The 17,536-nt window shown below is 37.1% G+C and overlaps 1 protein-coding gene and 1 pseudogene across 1 annotated transcript; both read right to left on the bottom strand.

Moving 5' to 3' along the window:
* Positions 1 to 7,557: 7,557 nt before the first annotated feature.
* Positions 7,558 to 7,682, bottom strand: LOC118349373 (annotated as a pseudogene).
* Positions 7,683 to 10,779: 3,097 nt separating this feature from the next.
* Positions 10,780 to 11,641, bottom strand: LOC108986816. Its single transcript, XM_018959580.1, has 2 exons — positions 11,269 to 11,641; positions 10,780 to 11,150 (listed from the first exon to the last, which is right to left on the bottom strand). The coding sequence occupies exons 1-2, from the start codon at positions 11,639 to 11,641 to the stop codon at positions 10,780 to 10,782; spliced, it is 744 nt and encodes a 247-aa protein (XP_018815125.1).
* Between the last annotated feature and the right edge of the window lie 5,895 nt (positions 11,642 to 17,536).

Here is a 17,536-nt window from a genome sequence, read left to right as displayed (position 1 = left end):
AGAGTGTAGGGTGGTAAATAGTGACTGATGAGAAAATTTTCTCTTCTATATTCTATAAGTGTGATTTTCCGCTACATTTTATATATTTTTTCTTTAAAATAATTAATTTATTAGATTGAATAGTCATTGGAATTAGTTGGCCTACCTTAGATCTTGATTTTAGTATTGCCCTTCTGCAGACCTGCTTATGGCCTATGTTATAAGGTTTAAATGAAGGTAAATATTAACGTATTTTCCTCTCAAACTAACATTTTATTGTCAATTATTTCCCAAAGCTTTATACTCAATACGAAATTTGTTTCCTAATTTTAATTAATTTATTTTTTCCCCCCTTCCCCCTCCTAATTTTGACCATTAAATTGGATAAAATATTATATTATTAAAAAAATGATTTTGTAAAATATAAAATTATTGTAACGGGATGCCTAATGAGGGTGGGCCTCAACTACCGCCACGAGGGGTGGATCTGAATTCATGAATTCAATCTATGTAGGGAGGCGAGGCCAACCTCTGCTCTCGAGAGTTTAGAGAAGCATTTATATGAAAATAAATTTACGAATTAACATGATTTGATATAATACGTCAGATTATAAAATTATTTTTATTGTAAAAGATCTCTTAAAATTACATCAGCTTGTAAATTTAATTTTATATAATCTATTTGTATCTATAACAGTTCTTTATCCTTTTTATTGCTTGTATTTATTTATAGCTGAGCACCGATTTCAACTTGTCTCCAGACCCTTCCCTTCGTGAATTTGCGTTGTAGAGAGGGAACCTCTAGGTACTATAACGCCTCCAAATAACAGTAGAACTTTGTGAGAATTGGATTGAGATCTTTTAGAGTTTATTCTACAATATTTATTGATTTTGAAGAAATTTATTCGGTAGCTATGAGAAGCAGCTTTAAAATTTTCCGAAATGCTATGAAAGTTAGAATCCTTGAGTTTTAGACCTTACAACTTTTTGAACTTTCTAGGTCGGCATGCACCATCGGCATGCAACTGTGTAAGTGGTTCTGAAAGTCCAAACTTTTACAACTTTCTGTAGTTCATACTCAGATATACCTTGCTGCTATTAAATACATCCAAGGCATTTTGGCAGCCTCCACAGTTGGGTAAGACTATGGTTGTTAAATTGAACTTAAATCATATTAACTCATCTCAAATCAGCCTCCACCGCATGCATAAGCTTTCCTGCCAAACAGCTCGCAAACTACCTTAATTCAAACCAAAGGTTCTCGTATTTATTCTGTTTCATTTTTCTTTTATTGCTATTCATGAATTTCATATTTAGATTTATAAAGTACAACGGAGTTGGCAAAGGAGATTGTAATATGAAGTCTGGATTGAGATGAAGAAAACAGAAAAAAGAAAAAAAAAGGGTTCCGGCCCGGAACTGGAATCCAGTTTTCGGATAGCGCCGAGAAAGAACACGGCCCGGATAAATAGTCTTAATGTAGACCAAACACTCATCTTATATTATAATGAGTAATATTACATACAGTCGTGGAATGCGTAAATGTTGTGTAGTCGTTTTGAAAAAAAGTGAGGTCTACTATTAAAAAATTAATTTCTTTTCGTGTGGGTTCTATATTTATTTACTTTTTTCAAAGCGACTGCACGGTGCTTACACACTCCCAACTACAAGTATTATTTATCTATTATAATTCCTCGAGTATTAACAACTACAGTAGAGTAGAAAGTACAATGTCCTTGAATACTAGTAATTGCCTTCAACTAAAACGTGCTTAAATCTAAGAAACGTACAACAGGTTATGCTTGAGCACTTAGGTTTTGTTTGGTTACACGTTATATGAGTTGAAAAATTTGAGAATAATAATAAGATAGTTTGTAGATAGTAATGAAATAATTTGAGTTAAGATGTTTTACGAGATTTTAGAAAATGAGAGAGAGAAAGTTAAATAAAAATATTGTTAGAATATAATTTTTTTAATATTAATTTTTTTTTAAAATTTGAAAAGATTGAATTGTTTTTTGTTTCTTGTTTGAAAAATTTGAAATGATTAAGTAATAACTAGTTGAAAAAGTTAAAAATTTAAAAATTTAAATGGAAAAGTATTTGTGTTTGAATATTGGGATAAAATGAGATGAGTTGCGAACATCTGTGAAACCAAATGGGATCTTAGAGTATTTCATAATTTTGTGAGTAGAAATAATTTGAGTGAATATATTTTATTCAATTTTGGAAAATAAGGGGAAAAAAATTGAATAAAAATGTTATAAAACTAAAAAATGGGTTGAATATAATTTTTTAATATAAATATTGTTTTAAAATTTGTAAAAGATATATTAATTTTTTGTGTTTGAATAATAATCATGTAATAATTAGATAAAAAATAAAAAAATAAAAAATATTTTATATTTAAGTGAAGTTTGAAAATAAAATTATAGAATTTTGATAATTTTATGTATTCAAACAAGCCCTTAGAACTTATTCACACAGAATTCAAGTAAATTTTTGGCATTCAATTATTCAATTGTTTGGACAAACATGTAGAATATTAAATTAGTACATTGAATTATTCATGAATGCCTTGCTTTTGAATGTCGATCGTAAAAATCATTAATTCTAGTCTCGGGGATATGAGAAGGCAACTTGGTAACGTTTTTGACTGGAATTAAGTAGTACTGGAAGCTTATTTGCTCCTCTCATTGGCGTCTCGGTTGAAAGTAATGTGACGTACGTGGCGTGGGTCCAACACCAACTGTTTCGTCACTTACGTGGGTGGCGTAACTGTTTTTGAAAAGAATAGTCATTCTTATTCAACTTTGACTAAGTAAATGTTGGATACAAGGTCGGACTCTTTATATTTAATACGTGAGATGAAATATAAAATTTTTATTTTATTTTTTATTATTATTGTAATTTTTTAAATTTTTATATAAAATATAATAAATAATTTAATTTTTTTAAATGTCAATTCAATGTTTTCAAATCTCAAAACAATAATAATATTACAAAATAATATTTTAAACTTTCATCACAAACTAACAATTCTCGTCTCACAATACAAGCATATTGTAGAAGACAAGCATGACAGACCAGGTTGACCTGTTCTTGAGCTCGACTTTGATGTCTTGGAGGATCAAACCTGCTGTGCTCCAATCTCGTCTCTCTGTTAAGTTCTTAAATCACATTGAGTGCATCCCCTTCAAGAATTACGCTGTGTATACTTAACTGTTTACAGAAGATGTGTCAGCTTTGAGTGCAGCCACGGCCTGAGAAAGCTTGACATCAGGGAACAAATGTCTTTTCAACATTTGTTGAGTGAGAGAAAAGAAGAGAGTTGAGTTGAGTGGAGTGTGATCCTTCTCCTCTGTAATATTTTCTTGTGTTCCACTATTTATTAGTGAAGCTCTTTTCTTTGGATGTAGGCGGTTGCCGAACCACGTTAAATTCTTGGTGTCATTGAGTGCATGAGTGTACTCTTTTATTACAGCTTTTATTCCTTCCGCTGTGTTGATTTCCCCAACAAAAAGCACCACCAATTCGGTGCCTCAATCCTTGCGAGTTACAAGAAAGGAGGAGGAAGGGACTCTGCTTTAATTACGATAAGAACTTTGTACCTGGCCATCATTGTAAAAATTCTTTTTGATCGAAGGAATTTATATGGATGAGGAAGTAATGAAGGGCGAAGCAAAGGAAGAGGAGACGGCAAATTACGAGGATGAACGTGTGATCTCGCTGCACGCCATTGTGGGAACCACGTCACCATAAACCATGAGCATTAGAGTTGTAATAAAAGGACATGGCATCACCGCTCTTATCAACTCAAGAAGTTCCCATAATAACTTGAACGCCTCCTTCACAGAGGCGTGGGATGAAGGTAATGGTTGCAAATGGGGAGAAGCTGGATTGTAATGGTTGTTACGATGGGGTTCGAATATTTTTCCAGGGTATTATGTTCACCATTGATTTTTTTTTTGCTAGCCATTGAAGGGTGTGACGCTGTCCTAGGCACTCAATGGTTAGGCACGTTGGGGCCAATTTGATGGGATTTTACAAAACTTGTGATGAGTTTTGAATACAAGGGAAGTCGAATGGAGCTGAAGGGGATTAATGGGCCAACGCATAAGGTGGTGGAAAGTGGAGTAGCAGCGAGGGAATTGGCCGGCCTCCTCTGCCAATTACTTCCCATGGACCCTAGAAAAAACAGAGCACCAACTACCATGTTTCCAATTAACCTGGGTGCTGATTTTGCAGGTCCTACAGCCATTCCAGTCCATCTAAACGATTATTGCATGAGCATGAGGGTGTTTTTTCCGAGCCTATGGGACTCCCTCCTGACCGATCCCATAACCATCAAATTCCATTGAAACAAGGCTCGAGACCAGTGAATGTGAGGCCTTACCGCTATCCGCACTATATCAATGGAGAAGTTGAGAGGTTAATCACCAGCTTGCTGCAGTCGGGAGTGGTGCGACCCAGTAATAGCCCATACTCGTCGCAGGTGTTAATGGTCAAAAAAAGCGATGGATCATGGCGGCTTTGCGTGGACTACAAGAACCTCAACCAAATCACAGTAAATGATAAACTTCCAATACCCATCCTTGACGAGTTGTTGGACAAATTTAATGGGGCCAAAATTTTTTCGAAGTTGGATCTTCACTTGGGCTATCACCAGATCAAGATGCACACTTCGGACATTGAGAAAACAGTGTTCCGCACGCACCATGGGCATTACAAATTTCTCGTTATGCCATTCAAACTCACCAACGCCCCTATCAACATTTTAGTCTCTCATGAACGAAATTTTCAAGCTTGTATTGTGAAAGTATGTGCTGGTTTTTTTCGACGACATATTAATATATAGTCGAAATTGCGAGGACCATTTATCGCACCTCAAGGTTGTATTAGGCATATTGCAATCTAACAAATTGTTTGTAAGGAAGGATAAATGTCAGTTTGGGTAGGGACAAGTGAGTTATTTGGGACACATGATATCTGAACATAGGGTTGCCATGGACCCTGAGAAAGTGGTGGCAATGCTCAAATGGCCCCGTCCGAATTCAGTTAAGGCTCTTCGCGCGTTTCTAGGATTGATGGGCTACTATAAAAAATTTATCCGCAACTATGGACAGATCATGGGACCCTTGACACATCTACTAAAAAAAATGCCTTTGGGTGGAATGAAGAAGCTGAAGCTGCTTTTCCTCAACTCAAGCAAGCCATGACAACAGGCCCTGTTTTGGCACTTCTGAAATTCTCTTTACCATTTCTGGTAGAATCAACACCTTCGGATTTGGTTTAGTGGTGGTGCTCATGCAAGAAGGAAGGCCTGTGGCATATTTTAGAAAGGCACTCCAAGGTTGAAACTTGAGTCGATCAACTTATGAGAAGGAAGTCATGGCGTTGGTGGCAGCCATCCAAAAATAGAGACCATATTTACTTGGCAGTAAATTCATTGTCTGAACGGATCACAAAAGCTTGAGGCACTTGTGGAATCAAACCATAGCTACAGAGGACCAGCAAAAATGGCTTGTTAAATTAATGGGCTATGACTTCTTGACAGAATATAAAAAGGGGCAGGAGAACTTGCTGCAGACAGCCTATCTCGGCGTGAAAAGGGGCCAGCGGAGCAAGGAAAAATTTTTGCTGTCAGTAGGAGCATTATGTGGAGCAGGTGGGCTTGTATTATTTGGAAAAATAGGTTCAGATGAGACAGATGAGGGTGATGTATCAAAGAAATCTGTTGGGACAGTGAATGTAGGAGGTGTAATAATAGGAAAAGAAGAAACTGAATGAGGTGGCAAGGGATTAGAGAAAGAACCTGATTGTGAGGCACTGGCAGAGGAGGGGAAAATATCCTGCAAGGGTGAGGAAGCAGCAGCTGAAGCCCTTGTATCAGAAGCAGGAAAATTCAATTCATCAAAGATGACATGTCTGGAGATGTAGACTTTCTGAGAGTTTAAATCCAAGCATCGATATCCCTTCTGATTTGAGCTATACCCGAGAAAAACACACTTGGTGCTTCTAAAGGCTAATTTGTGGGTGGTATAGGGTCTAAGCAAAGGATAGCATGCACAACCAAATGTCTTTAGGTATGAGTAATCTGGTGGTTTGTTAAATAATGTGAAGAATGGTGACTGATTGCTAAGGACAGGTGTAGGAAGCCTATTTATGACATATATAGCAGTGAGAAAAGCATCAACCCAGTAGCAGGATGGAAGATGAGACTGAGCTAAGAGTGATAAACCTGTCTCAGTAATATGTCTATGTTTTCTCTCTGAAATCCCATTTTGCTCAGAAGTATGAGGACAAGTGAGCCTATGTAGAATTCCATTGGTAGAGAGGAAATTTTTGAAATTAGTAGAGAGGTATTCTCCACCATTGTCAGTCATAAGTTGTTTGATTTTTCCAGAAAATTGAGTTTCAACAAGTTGTTTAAACTTAAGAAAACAAGAAAACACATCAGATTTGAATTGCAAAGGAAACAACCAGGTAAATCTGGAAAAATCATCAATAAATAGAACATAGAGTTTACATCCACTTATAGAAGCAACTGGAGAGATCCAAACATCTGAGTGTATTAACTCAAGAGGATGTGAGGATCTGTTATTGGACTCGGGAAAGGGAAGTCTGTGACTCTTAGCAACTTGACAAGACTCACACAAATTATTCTGTTTTACAGGACCAGAAATAGGAAGCAAAGCTTCTCGAATGACCCTAGCAACTGTGGATTCAGAGGCATGAGCTAATCTCGAATGCCAAATGTTTATTGGAACTTTGACACCTTGTAATGCAGTAAAAGAGGAAATATGAGCAACTTTAGGAATTGTTTTCTTGAGTTTCAGCTGCTTGAGATACATGGGATACAGTCCAGCTTCACTCGGCCCTTGAAGAAGTGTTTCCTTGGTCTGTAGGTCCTTTACAAAGAAATGAGATGATGTGAGCTCAAAGTAACAGTTATTATCTTTGCAAAATTTCTGAATGGATAAAAGATTAGAAGATGCTTTAGGACAATGTAAAATATTGTGTAAAAGGAACTTGTTGTTTGAGTTAAGAAGCAGAGAAGAACCAGTGTTGGTGATGAGCAGGCCTCCTCCATTGCCCACTGTGACCTGTTCTTTGCCCTGATAAGGCTGTTGTTGTAGGGTCAAGTTGTCCAATTCAGAAGTAATATGGTTGTTGGCACCACTGTCAAGATACCAAGGCTGTTCAACTTCTTGTGTGCCATGAGTATGGGCTGCCATAGCTGCCAACTGAGCTGGTGGATGTTGACCTTGGTAAGAAAAATCCATCCTATGATAGCAATCAAGGGCTTGGTAGTTATTTTTGCCACAGATTTGGCATGGTGGGAATTTGGTGGAGGTGAAGGGGCTGCTGGATGATTGTGGTTTAAGGGAGAAGTTGCCAGTGTTTGAACTGGCAGGAGGTCGATTATAGTTGGAAGGCTTGCCTTGCTGAGTGGGGTATTTTGATTTCTTGCCATGGGTAAACTTGGGTTTGTTTGTAAAGAAAGCAAACTGTGTGCCATCACTGGGAAGGGTCTTGTTCTGAGATGCAAGTAATTGCTCATAATTGAGCAATTCATTTTGAAAATCATCAAATGAAATTGGTTTGTCTCGAGTGGCAAAATTAAGAGATGTGATGAAAGGGTTATAAATGGAATTAAGTCCCCCGATGACATAGGAGATCAAGTCTTCCTCATCAATAGGTTTACCTGCTGCTGTGAGCTGGTCAGACCTGTTTTTGGCAAGGATCAAGTAATAAGAGCAGTTTTTAGTGCCCTGCTGCAATGTTTGAAGATGTCTTTTGGGGTGGGAAATGCGAGATCTGGACTGAGGAGCAAATCTGCTAGCCAATGTACTCCATACCATTTTGGATGTTGTTAATCCATAGACTGTGGATAGGATCTTTTCACTGAGAGTGGCGTTTAACCAGGCCAAAATAAATTGATCTTTCTTCTGCCAAACCAAGTAAGCTGGGTTGAGATCAGAAGTAGAATTCCCACTGGAATCAAGAAGATATTGAGAGGGACAGATTTCTGACCCATCAACAATGCTTAGTAAGTCATGGCTTCTAAGCACAAGAATGAATTGGGTAATCCAAATCAGATAATTGGTTCCATCTAGTCTGACAGAAACCAGAGAGGTAATGTTTGGGATAACAAAAGAGGAATTGGATGAGGCCATATAGGATCGAGTTGCGTGAGCAATTTAATGCTCTGATACCAAGTTAGAAAAATAAGAATAGAATGAAATCTGGCTCAAATTAATGACCAGTTACTCGAGTGTTTTCATATATATAGATAATTACAAAGTTATTCAAATTACATTATCTAGATAGATACAAGAATTCAAATGTTTAAAAAACTCTATTAACAGAACTAGATAACTAGATAACTATAGAATACTAACAGAAATCTGTTGTGATTTACTAGATAACTACAACAACAACTAGGTAACCATTGTAACAGATTTATCTTGATGAGCTGGTGATATAACGGAACTGATACGTCTAACAGGCCAATCCCAGTTGGATAGGGACCATAAAATAGGAAGTTAAAAATCAGCCGGACTTGTAAACGTTGGTGAAGCACATCCAAGCTGGAGAAGCCATTAGACCATGGAGTTTCAAATCGGGACTCATTTATTACAAGGATCGGATCTACTTAAAGGCCAACTCTTCCCTCATACAACCAATCCTCAACGAATTCCACACTGGCACTCATGAGGGATTTCACAAAATGTGGCAGTGGCTCAAGGCAGTTTTATATTGACCCGGGGCAAGAACTCACGTGAAGGCATTCTTACGAGATTGTGATGTATCTCAACGGCTTAAGAGTGAACGCACCAAACCCACATGAGGGATCAGCTGATCTATTCCGACTTTTCAAATGATCTCGTGATTTTTCTCCTAAGGTGCATGGAATCGCCAATTGCCCCCGTATATATGGATTCTAAGGTCTTATTTGGATCGCTAGATGAGATAAAATGATATGAGATGATCTATGAATAGTAATAAAATGATTTGTGAATAATATGAATATAGTCAAATATTTGAATTAATTTATTTTACGTAGTTTTGATAAATGAGATAGAAAAAGTTGAATAAAAATATTATAACGTTAAAATATTGTTATAATATAATTTTTTAAAATAATTTTTAATTTGAAATTTCAAAAAGTTGAATTATTTTTTATATTTTATTTAGAAGTTTGGAAAAATTGTAATGATTATGTAATGATTTGATGAAAAAGTTAAAAATTTGAAATTGAAAAGTTTTTATGTTTGTGGTGTTAGAATATTGAGATGAGATGGGAATGACTTGAGAGGACTTTGTTATCCAACTCAAGCCTAAATTAGTAAATTTGTGTTGAATCTTATTTAGAGTTGATTGTTATGCCGTTGGGAAAATTTTTGGAATTCTATTTACGTATTGTAGCACAAACTAGGCTTAGTTAGGGTTGAGAAAAAAAATATGAAAATCCAACTCCACACCGTAAAAGTCAAAACTAGATTTTTTTTGTTTTCCAGTCGGAGTCGGAGGTGTCGCCGGATTGACTCTGACTTCAATATATTTAGTACATATGTTATAAAAATATGTATTATTTATATATTGGTCATATATATGAGTATTAAACTTATATAGTTAAATTCAATAATATTTTAGTATACATATAAGCTAATTCTTATAAAATAATATACTTATACTACAATATAAATAGACTATTTTTTTTTTTTTGAAATAAACCTCAAAAACTTCATTAATCAAACTTTAAGTAATACAAAGTTTATCTTTTTCCAAGCAATTTACAATAACACTTGGAACTTCTTCAATCCATATCTTAGCTTCTTCAAACTTCAAAGCTTCCTTAGCTAATGTATGAGCCACTGTATTTCTTTCTCTATAGGAAAAATGTAAAGACCAATTTGGTCTGTTTCTGAACACTGAACGTATATCATCAACTATAAAACCAACACAGGACAGATCCTCCTCCTCACTGTTAACAGCTGAAACAATATTCTTGGCATCTCCTTCCAACATTACCTTTTGAAAATTCAATTCATTACATAGCTCCAATGCCTTCCAAAGTGCATGACATTCTGCCACTAATGGATCCTGCACATGCTTCTTCTGATCACAAACGGCTACCAATGCCTCTCCCTTCTCGTCTCTAATCACAATACCCACACCCATTCTCTTCCTCTTTAAATCTAATGATGCATCCCAGTTAACCTTCACATAATCAGCCTTTGGTAACAGCCATATGTGTCTATTCCCTTCTGCACTTGATGAGTGAACATCCTGCCTTTGTACCCTTTGAGAATTCCTGTACCCTTCAAGCCCTTCAATAGCTGAGGTGAAGACTTTCCTAGGACAAGATAGTTTCTCTTCGAAAACATATTCGTTCTTCCTGAGCCACACTCTTCTGAAAAGGATAGCCATCTCTTCTAGCTGTGGCAGGTTCAATCTTGCCATCAGTTTCTCCCATAGCTTCATAAAATCAACCTCCTTACAACTTCATTTCTGTACTAAGCTTCTCTTATCAGCCCATATATCATTTGCTGCTTTGCACTCCCAAAGGGCATGCATAACTGACTCTTCTTCTCCATGACAGATTGGACAACTTGGCTCCTGCACTACCTTCCTTTTGAGTAGGTTCTTCTTTGTAGGCAGCAAGTTACTTGCTGCTTTCCATAAAAATAACTTGACCACTCCTGGAACATCTAAGTCCCAAATATTTCTCCATATTTTATCTACCATTTCTGCATCTGAACTTGAACCTCTGCTGTTTCTCAATCTTTCAAGCTACAAATAGTATGCACTGCTGACAGTAAAAGCCCCTTTCTTTGAAGGTCCCCATATAATTTTATCCTGTGCCATACCTCTGCCCAAGGGAATGTTAAGAATTAGCTCTGCCTCTTCACTTGAAAAAATAGCTCTCACTCTCCCTTCATCCCATGCTCTGTTCTGTTTGTCAATCAGCTCTTCCACCTTTGCATCTTCCCTTAGCATAGACACTGGTGAATGGACTGAAAAGGATGTAGGTGTTGGCATCCATTTAGAGCCCCATATTTGAATCTTACTACCATCCCCCACTCTCCACCTCAATCCCTCAAGAAGCAAAATCTCTTGCTGACCAGATGCTTCTCCATAGAAAAGAGGGTTGTCTGCCAAGCCTTGCCTCCAAAAAGCTTGAATGCCAGAAATACTTTTCCTTAAAAACCACTGCTGCTAGAGAATCAGAATATTTAATAAGCCTCCACCCTTGCTTTGCTAAGAGAGCTAAGTTAAAACTTTCCAAGTCCCTGAATCCCAAGCCTCCCTTCCCTTTTTGCAACCCCAAAGATTCCCATTTCTTCCATTGGATACCCCCCTCCATGTGCTGCTTCCTCCACCAGAATCTTGAAAATAATCCATTCATGTCCTTACACAACTTCATAGGGAGCTTGAACACACTCATGGTATACGTGGGGATGGATTGAAGCACTGCCTTTATCAAAACTTCTTTTCCAGCTTGTGAAAGGAAGCTGTTTTTCCAGCTAGAGATCCTCTGCCAAACCCTATCCTTCAATACTTTAAAGGAGTTGTATTTAGATCTTCCTACCAAAGCTGGAAGACCTAGATATCTCTCATAACTGCCACAAACCACAGAAGCCCCAGCCACCATAATCCTTCTCTTATCCCCCTCATTGGTATTATTACTGAAAAAAATAGAAGTCTTCCCTTTGTTAAGAAACTGGCCAGAGGCTTGCGCATATTTGTATAGAAGCTCTTAAAACTTATCCCATTCTTCCAACTTAGCTCTACCAAACAGAATACAATCATCTGCAAAGAGAAGATGATTGATTCTTGTCCCCCCTAGAGACACTTGCACACCTCTAATCAAATTCTGTTTTTCATAGCAATTAAGCATCGAACTCAACCCTTCAGCACAAAGGATAAAAAGGTAAGGTGACAAAGGGTCACCCTGCCTTAACCCCCTTGAAGGCTTAAAGGTGTGGCCCACCTTTCCATTGATCAAAACAGAGAAGGTTACTGAACAGACACACTTCATGATAAGCTTCACCCATCTCTCACAGAAACCAAGCCTAACCATTACTGCCTCAATAAACTTCCATTCCACTCGGTCATAGGCCTTGGACATGTCCAACTTCATGGCCATACTTCCCACCCTCCCCTTCTTCCTTGTTTTCATGGAATGAAGTAATTCATAGGCTATTATAATGTTGTCACTAATCATTCTCCTAGGTAGAAAGGCACTTTGGGAGGGAGAAATGATGGTAGATAGCACTCTCTTAAATCTGTTAGTGATAGCTTTTGACACAATTTTGTAAATGACATTACAAAGGCTAATTGGTCTAAAGTCACTAACCAACAAAGGGTCTTTAACTTTAGGAATCAAAGCAACATAAGTGTAATTAAGAGCAGAGTCCATAGAGTTACCATTTAAAATAGATAATGTTGCCTGGCACACTTCTTCAGCTACTACCTTCCAATGGTTTTGGAAAAAACAAGCTCCAAAACCATCTGGACCTTGGGATTTTAGAGGTCCCATTTGTTTAACTGCCTCTTCCACCTCCTCTCTTGAAAAGCTCCTCGAGATCCAGTCATTCATGTCTGGGGTAACCTTTGCTTCAATGCCTCCAATGCAGTCCTCTATCACCTCTTTACTAGGATTGCTTGTCTGAAAAAGGTCCATAAAATACCTCCTGAAAGTTTGCTCAATTTCTTCATGACCAATAACTCTTCTATTGTTTTCATTCATCACTTCTCTAATCAGGTTCCTTTTTTTTCTTTGATTGGCACAAGCATGGAATTACATGATAGTATTACTATTATATGTAAATAGACTAATTCTAGTATATGTAAAGTACATGATAGTATTACTATTATACATAATATAATAATATGTAATTAGACACTAGAAATAAGTATAGTATAGAATTAAATTAGAAATAAGTTAGACATTAGTATAAATAATATGTAATTAGACATTATAGTATAATAATAACATGTAATACTAATGTATAATAATATGTAATTAGACATTTTAGTATAAGTCCAGTATAGAAACAAAGTAGACACTAGTATAGAAATAAGACTATTATAATAAGTTTTTCTTTTTCTTTTTCTTTTTCATTTTTTCCATTTTTTTTTTCTAGAAAGGGGAGGTGGGAGCGACCAGCATAGCTACCCTCCTTGAGCGTGACCATAAGAGCCATTCCCCATTGTGGAATATCCAGTTTGAGCCATAGATACTATCCAATGGGCGAGCCCGTCACCACAGGACCTCCAAGCTGTCAGCCTGTCCAAAGCCCATCCCATAGACCCTTAGTTAGGCACTACTCTAGCAAGCAGTTTCGACTTACGCCTAAGTCGAACTCCTGACCTCGAGGCTATGGAATACCAGCTCGTACCAACTTAGTTACCATCTTGGTGGTACTATTATAATAAGTTGATAACACATAATACTAATTTACAAAACTATAATAACATATAATTAGACACTATAGTATAAGTCTGGTATAAAAAGAAGTCAGATATTAGTATAGAAATAATTTTAGTATAATAAGTTAATAACACGTAAATTGTAACACTATAACATAATAACATCTAATTAGACACTGGTGAATTAGTATTTATTAATAATCATTACTCACAATTAAATATAGCGTTGATAAAAATTACAAAAACCATAAATTAAAAACTCATTGCTAAAACAAAGATTAAAATTAAATTTATGGTTTAAAAAATAGGGTTTTGTTTAGAGTTAAGGAAAAAAAGGCGCAAACAGGGTTTAAGAGAAACCATATTCAACAAAACGACGTTGTTTTGAATACTTAGGGTTTCTAAACTCCCTCGTCCCCTCGGTTACCTCACACTCACAAGTTATAGTCTCTCAACTTTTCAAGTCTCAACAATCAACAACCTCGATGCCCCTCTCTCTCTCTCTCTCTCTCTCTCTCTCTCTCTCTCTCTCTCTCTCTCTCTCTCTTCTCCTGCCGTGTTGCTATCCCTCCACTGTCATCCCTCACATGCATTCAATCTCTCAAGTCTTAGTGCCTCACAAACACAACACCCATGTTGCCTTAACCTATTTTTAAACCCTAGATTATGATGGCGATATGGTTGTAATTTTTTCTCCCATCAGTATATGTTAACACTGATCTGTAATCTCATTTTAAACCAAATCTGACTCCACTCTGATAAGTTGGATTAGAGCCCTCGGAATCAGAGTCGGAGTTCAGATTCAAACTTTGACAAAGTCAGAGTCAGGATTTTAGGGATTTCAACTCCAACTCCAACTGGATTGGTGCTCACCCCTAGGCTTTTAGCTATGTCGATATTTGTCTGGAGGTGGATTATTTTTCAAAACACCGAGAGAATGTTGTATGGACTAGATTTGGAGTGTAAAACAGGATTGAAGCTGGTGAATGTACTTGAGCCTAAGGTGAATAATGTAGATGTTGGCAAGACTACTAGGCACGACTAATGTTGATCCTAGAAAGTCATCAGAGGATACTACGAAGCTTATTTTGTCAAACGAGAAAAATGTAGAAGTGGAAAACCATTTTGAGTAAGAAGAATGAAAACGCCCAGAAAAATGTTTCATAGATAAGCAAAAAGTTCTCGATCCGTGCAATTCATGTCAATGAGGCATGTCTTGTCATTGGAAGAAAGATGCTAGAGATCATTAGAATCCACGACTTTATCAGATAAAACCTTTAATGTGGAATAATAAAATTCCCATTTGTTGTTACCAGAATTACTCATTATTAGGAAATGCATTCCCATTTATAGATCATCTCATCTCATATGCAGGGGTATTTTAGGTTGGGGCATGCTTGGGCTGTCTTTGTATGTTGAAGATTTCCTTGTTTCTCACCCTTTGGGCGTATGCTTTTCTACTGGAGGCGAATATGCCCCCTCTGGTAAGCCCCCGACTATGGTGTTGATATGTACTAGTGGGATGTTGTTTTGGTTCCATCCTGATAGATTTTCCTCCCTTCAGCTCACATTCCTCCTCCTCGGGGTCTCGCTTCAATGACCTTTCTGTCTTGGCTCCTGCCTTTCGCTAACTACTCACCTACTCGGTGATGGGAGGAAGGCTCCCGGATGCCCTAACAGTTCTCCTCGAACTTCTTCTCTGGCATCTTCCCAGATCTCCCGCCATGATCGTCCTTCTCAGGATTTGGCAATCGTTGGCCCAGTGGCTGTCCTCCTCATGGTGGGCTCCGTACCCACAAGGTCTCTAGTTGCGATTGCCGCTTCCTCTTAGGCGCCCCTCGTCCTGCTCGACTTCAGTTCATCTTCTGGCTTGAACAAAAAAACTGTGAGCTACAGAGATGATAGGGCTTGTGCTAGAGACAATATTTGGCATGTGGAGGAGTTAGTCTCCAAGTGGGAGTTTGTTGGGTTATGTGGAGCCTAGTTGTGAGTTGAGAAGATATCAAGCTGGGAGTTCGCTCGACTCCACTTGACATGGAGCCCGAGCGAAACTCAGGTAGATAGTTCATTTAAGTAGCGCTTGACATTGGGGTCGAGCGCTCGACCCGAGAGTTCACTTAACAAACTGCTCAAGCGAATGTTAGACAAAGAGTTTGCTTGAGGCGTGCTCGACACACCACTCGAGTGAATAACCTTGTTTTGCCACATTAGGATTTCTAGCGCCCTTTCATATATATATGTTATGTTTACAAACATAAATGAATTAGATTGAAGAAAAAATGTGAGAAATGGCGTGGAGCATTCTTGAGTAAGAGAAAAAAAGGCTCTAGAGAGAGAGAGAGTCGAGATCGTGAATAGAGGGAAGCTCTTGTAACTCATTGTGTGTTTGTAATCTCTCTTGAATAAAATTTCTTGCAGCTTCGTGGACATAGGGAACCTTGCCAAACCGTGTAAATCTTGTGTCATGTGATTGTGTGTGATTGATTCCTAAATTAATTTGGTGAAACTCATGGCAAGAGAAGTGTTGGGATTTAAAATTATAGACACAATTATTTTATAATTTTTACATGATTTTTCTTATTTATCTGAAAGTTGTTTAACTTTAAAGGTCGATTTCGATTTGGAAAAAATAATACTCTATTAAAAAGTTGTGTAAAAGCTAGGGGTGATTAACGGTCCGGTCGGACCGAACGGACCGACCGGACCGACCGTTTCGGTCCGGACCGGACCGGACCGAGACTTAGACCGGTCCGGTCCGGTCCATATTTTAGAGGACCGAAATCATTCGGTCCGGTCCACGGTCCACAGTTTTTTCGGACCGGACCGGACCGGACCGGACCGAATGAAAAATTAAAAAAAATATATTTTTTATATATATTTTATATATAATAATTGTACAATTAACAATATAAATTTTTAAATATATTATTAATACTTGTTAATATTCTATAAATTAACAATATTTTATATATATCTTCATTTAATCTATTACTATTAACAATATAAAATTTTAAATATACTATTAACACTTGTTAATATTCTATGAATTAATAAATATATAATATCAATTAGTTAATTATATAGTAATTATATAAATTAATAATATAATTTTCATCTAATTTATTATCATTGACCATATAAAATATTTTTTTATTGAGTTTGTTACATAATCCACATTAATAAGTCACTTAGTTTAATTTAGTATTTTAAATAAATTTTTTTATTAATTATTAAAAAAAAAAAAAAAAGAGGGCGGACCGACTGGACCGGACCGGACCGGACCGGACCGATAGCTATCGGTCCGGTCCGGTCCCTTTGGGTGTTCGGTCCGGTCCGGTCCGGAAAAATAATGGACCGAAAATTTTCGGTCCATCGCCGGACCGGACCGGACCGGACCGGACCGGCCCGTTTGCAGCCCTAGTAAAAGCTGTAAAATTGTTCGTGTATCTCGTTACAACCGTTTACAAAATAGGTTTGCATCGTATGACTCAAATCTTTATAAGAAAAAAAGTGAATGTATATATGTTTCTTAATACAAATTATTGGCGTTAGGTAGGAATATCGGAAGTTCATAGTCTGAAGGGATTATCAGGCCGGTCTCTATATCATTATAAAACCGTTGCAAAACGTCTTTCGTTGCCCTATTCTCACAAATGCCGCCATGGGAAAAGCATGTCATTATGAATGTTTTCTTGACCATTGTGAATATTCACTTTTAGCCACAAAAGCTTTTCGTTGCAAATTGATTTATGTTATCTTTAACAAAATGTACACTCAATGCAAAAGACTACGTTTGTTGCCAACGTACGGATCTTTCATACACTTCTAAGGAGGTAGATTATATAGCATAAGTAATACGGCATATAGGACATTTTTTACTACTAGCATGCTCTTTCTAAAAAAGTACACAATCATTTTTGCATGCATCTATCTTATCATAATTAAAGTCTAAACCTCGTCTCAATTGTTTTGCCTCATAGTATGACTTAGGCAATGTCTCTCCATTGGGAAGTGTATTTCACAACAAGTCGATTAATATGTCAAATGACTTATTACTCCAACTATTAATTATCTTCAAATGGAGTAACCTTATAATGAAAGCTAATTTTGAAAA

The sequence above is a fragment of the Juglans regia genome, chromosome 8 (assembly GCF_001411555.2).
Source record: "Juglans regia cultivar Chandler chromosome 8, Walnut 2.0, whole genome shotgun sequence".
NCBI classification, from domain to species: Eukaryota; Viridiplantae; Streptophyta; class Magnoliopsida; order Fagales; family Juglandaceae; genus Juglans; species Juglans regia.
Note: the sequence above shows the minus strand (reverse complement) of the source record. Positions and strands in the feature narration are given on the sequence as shown.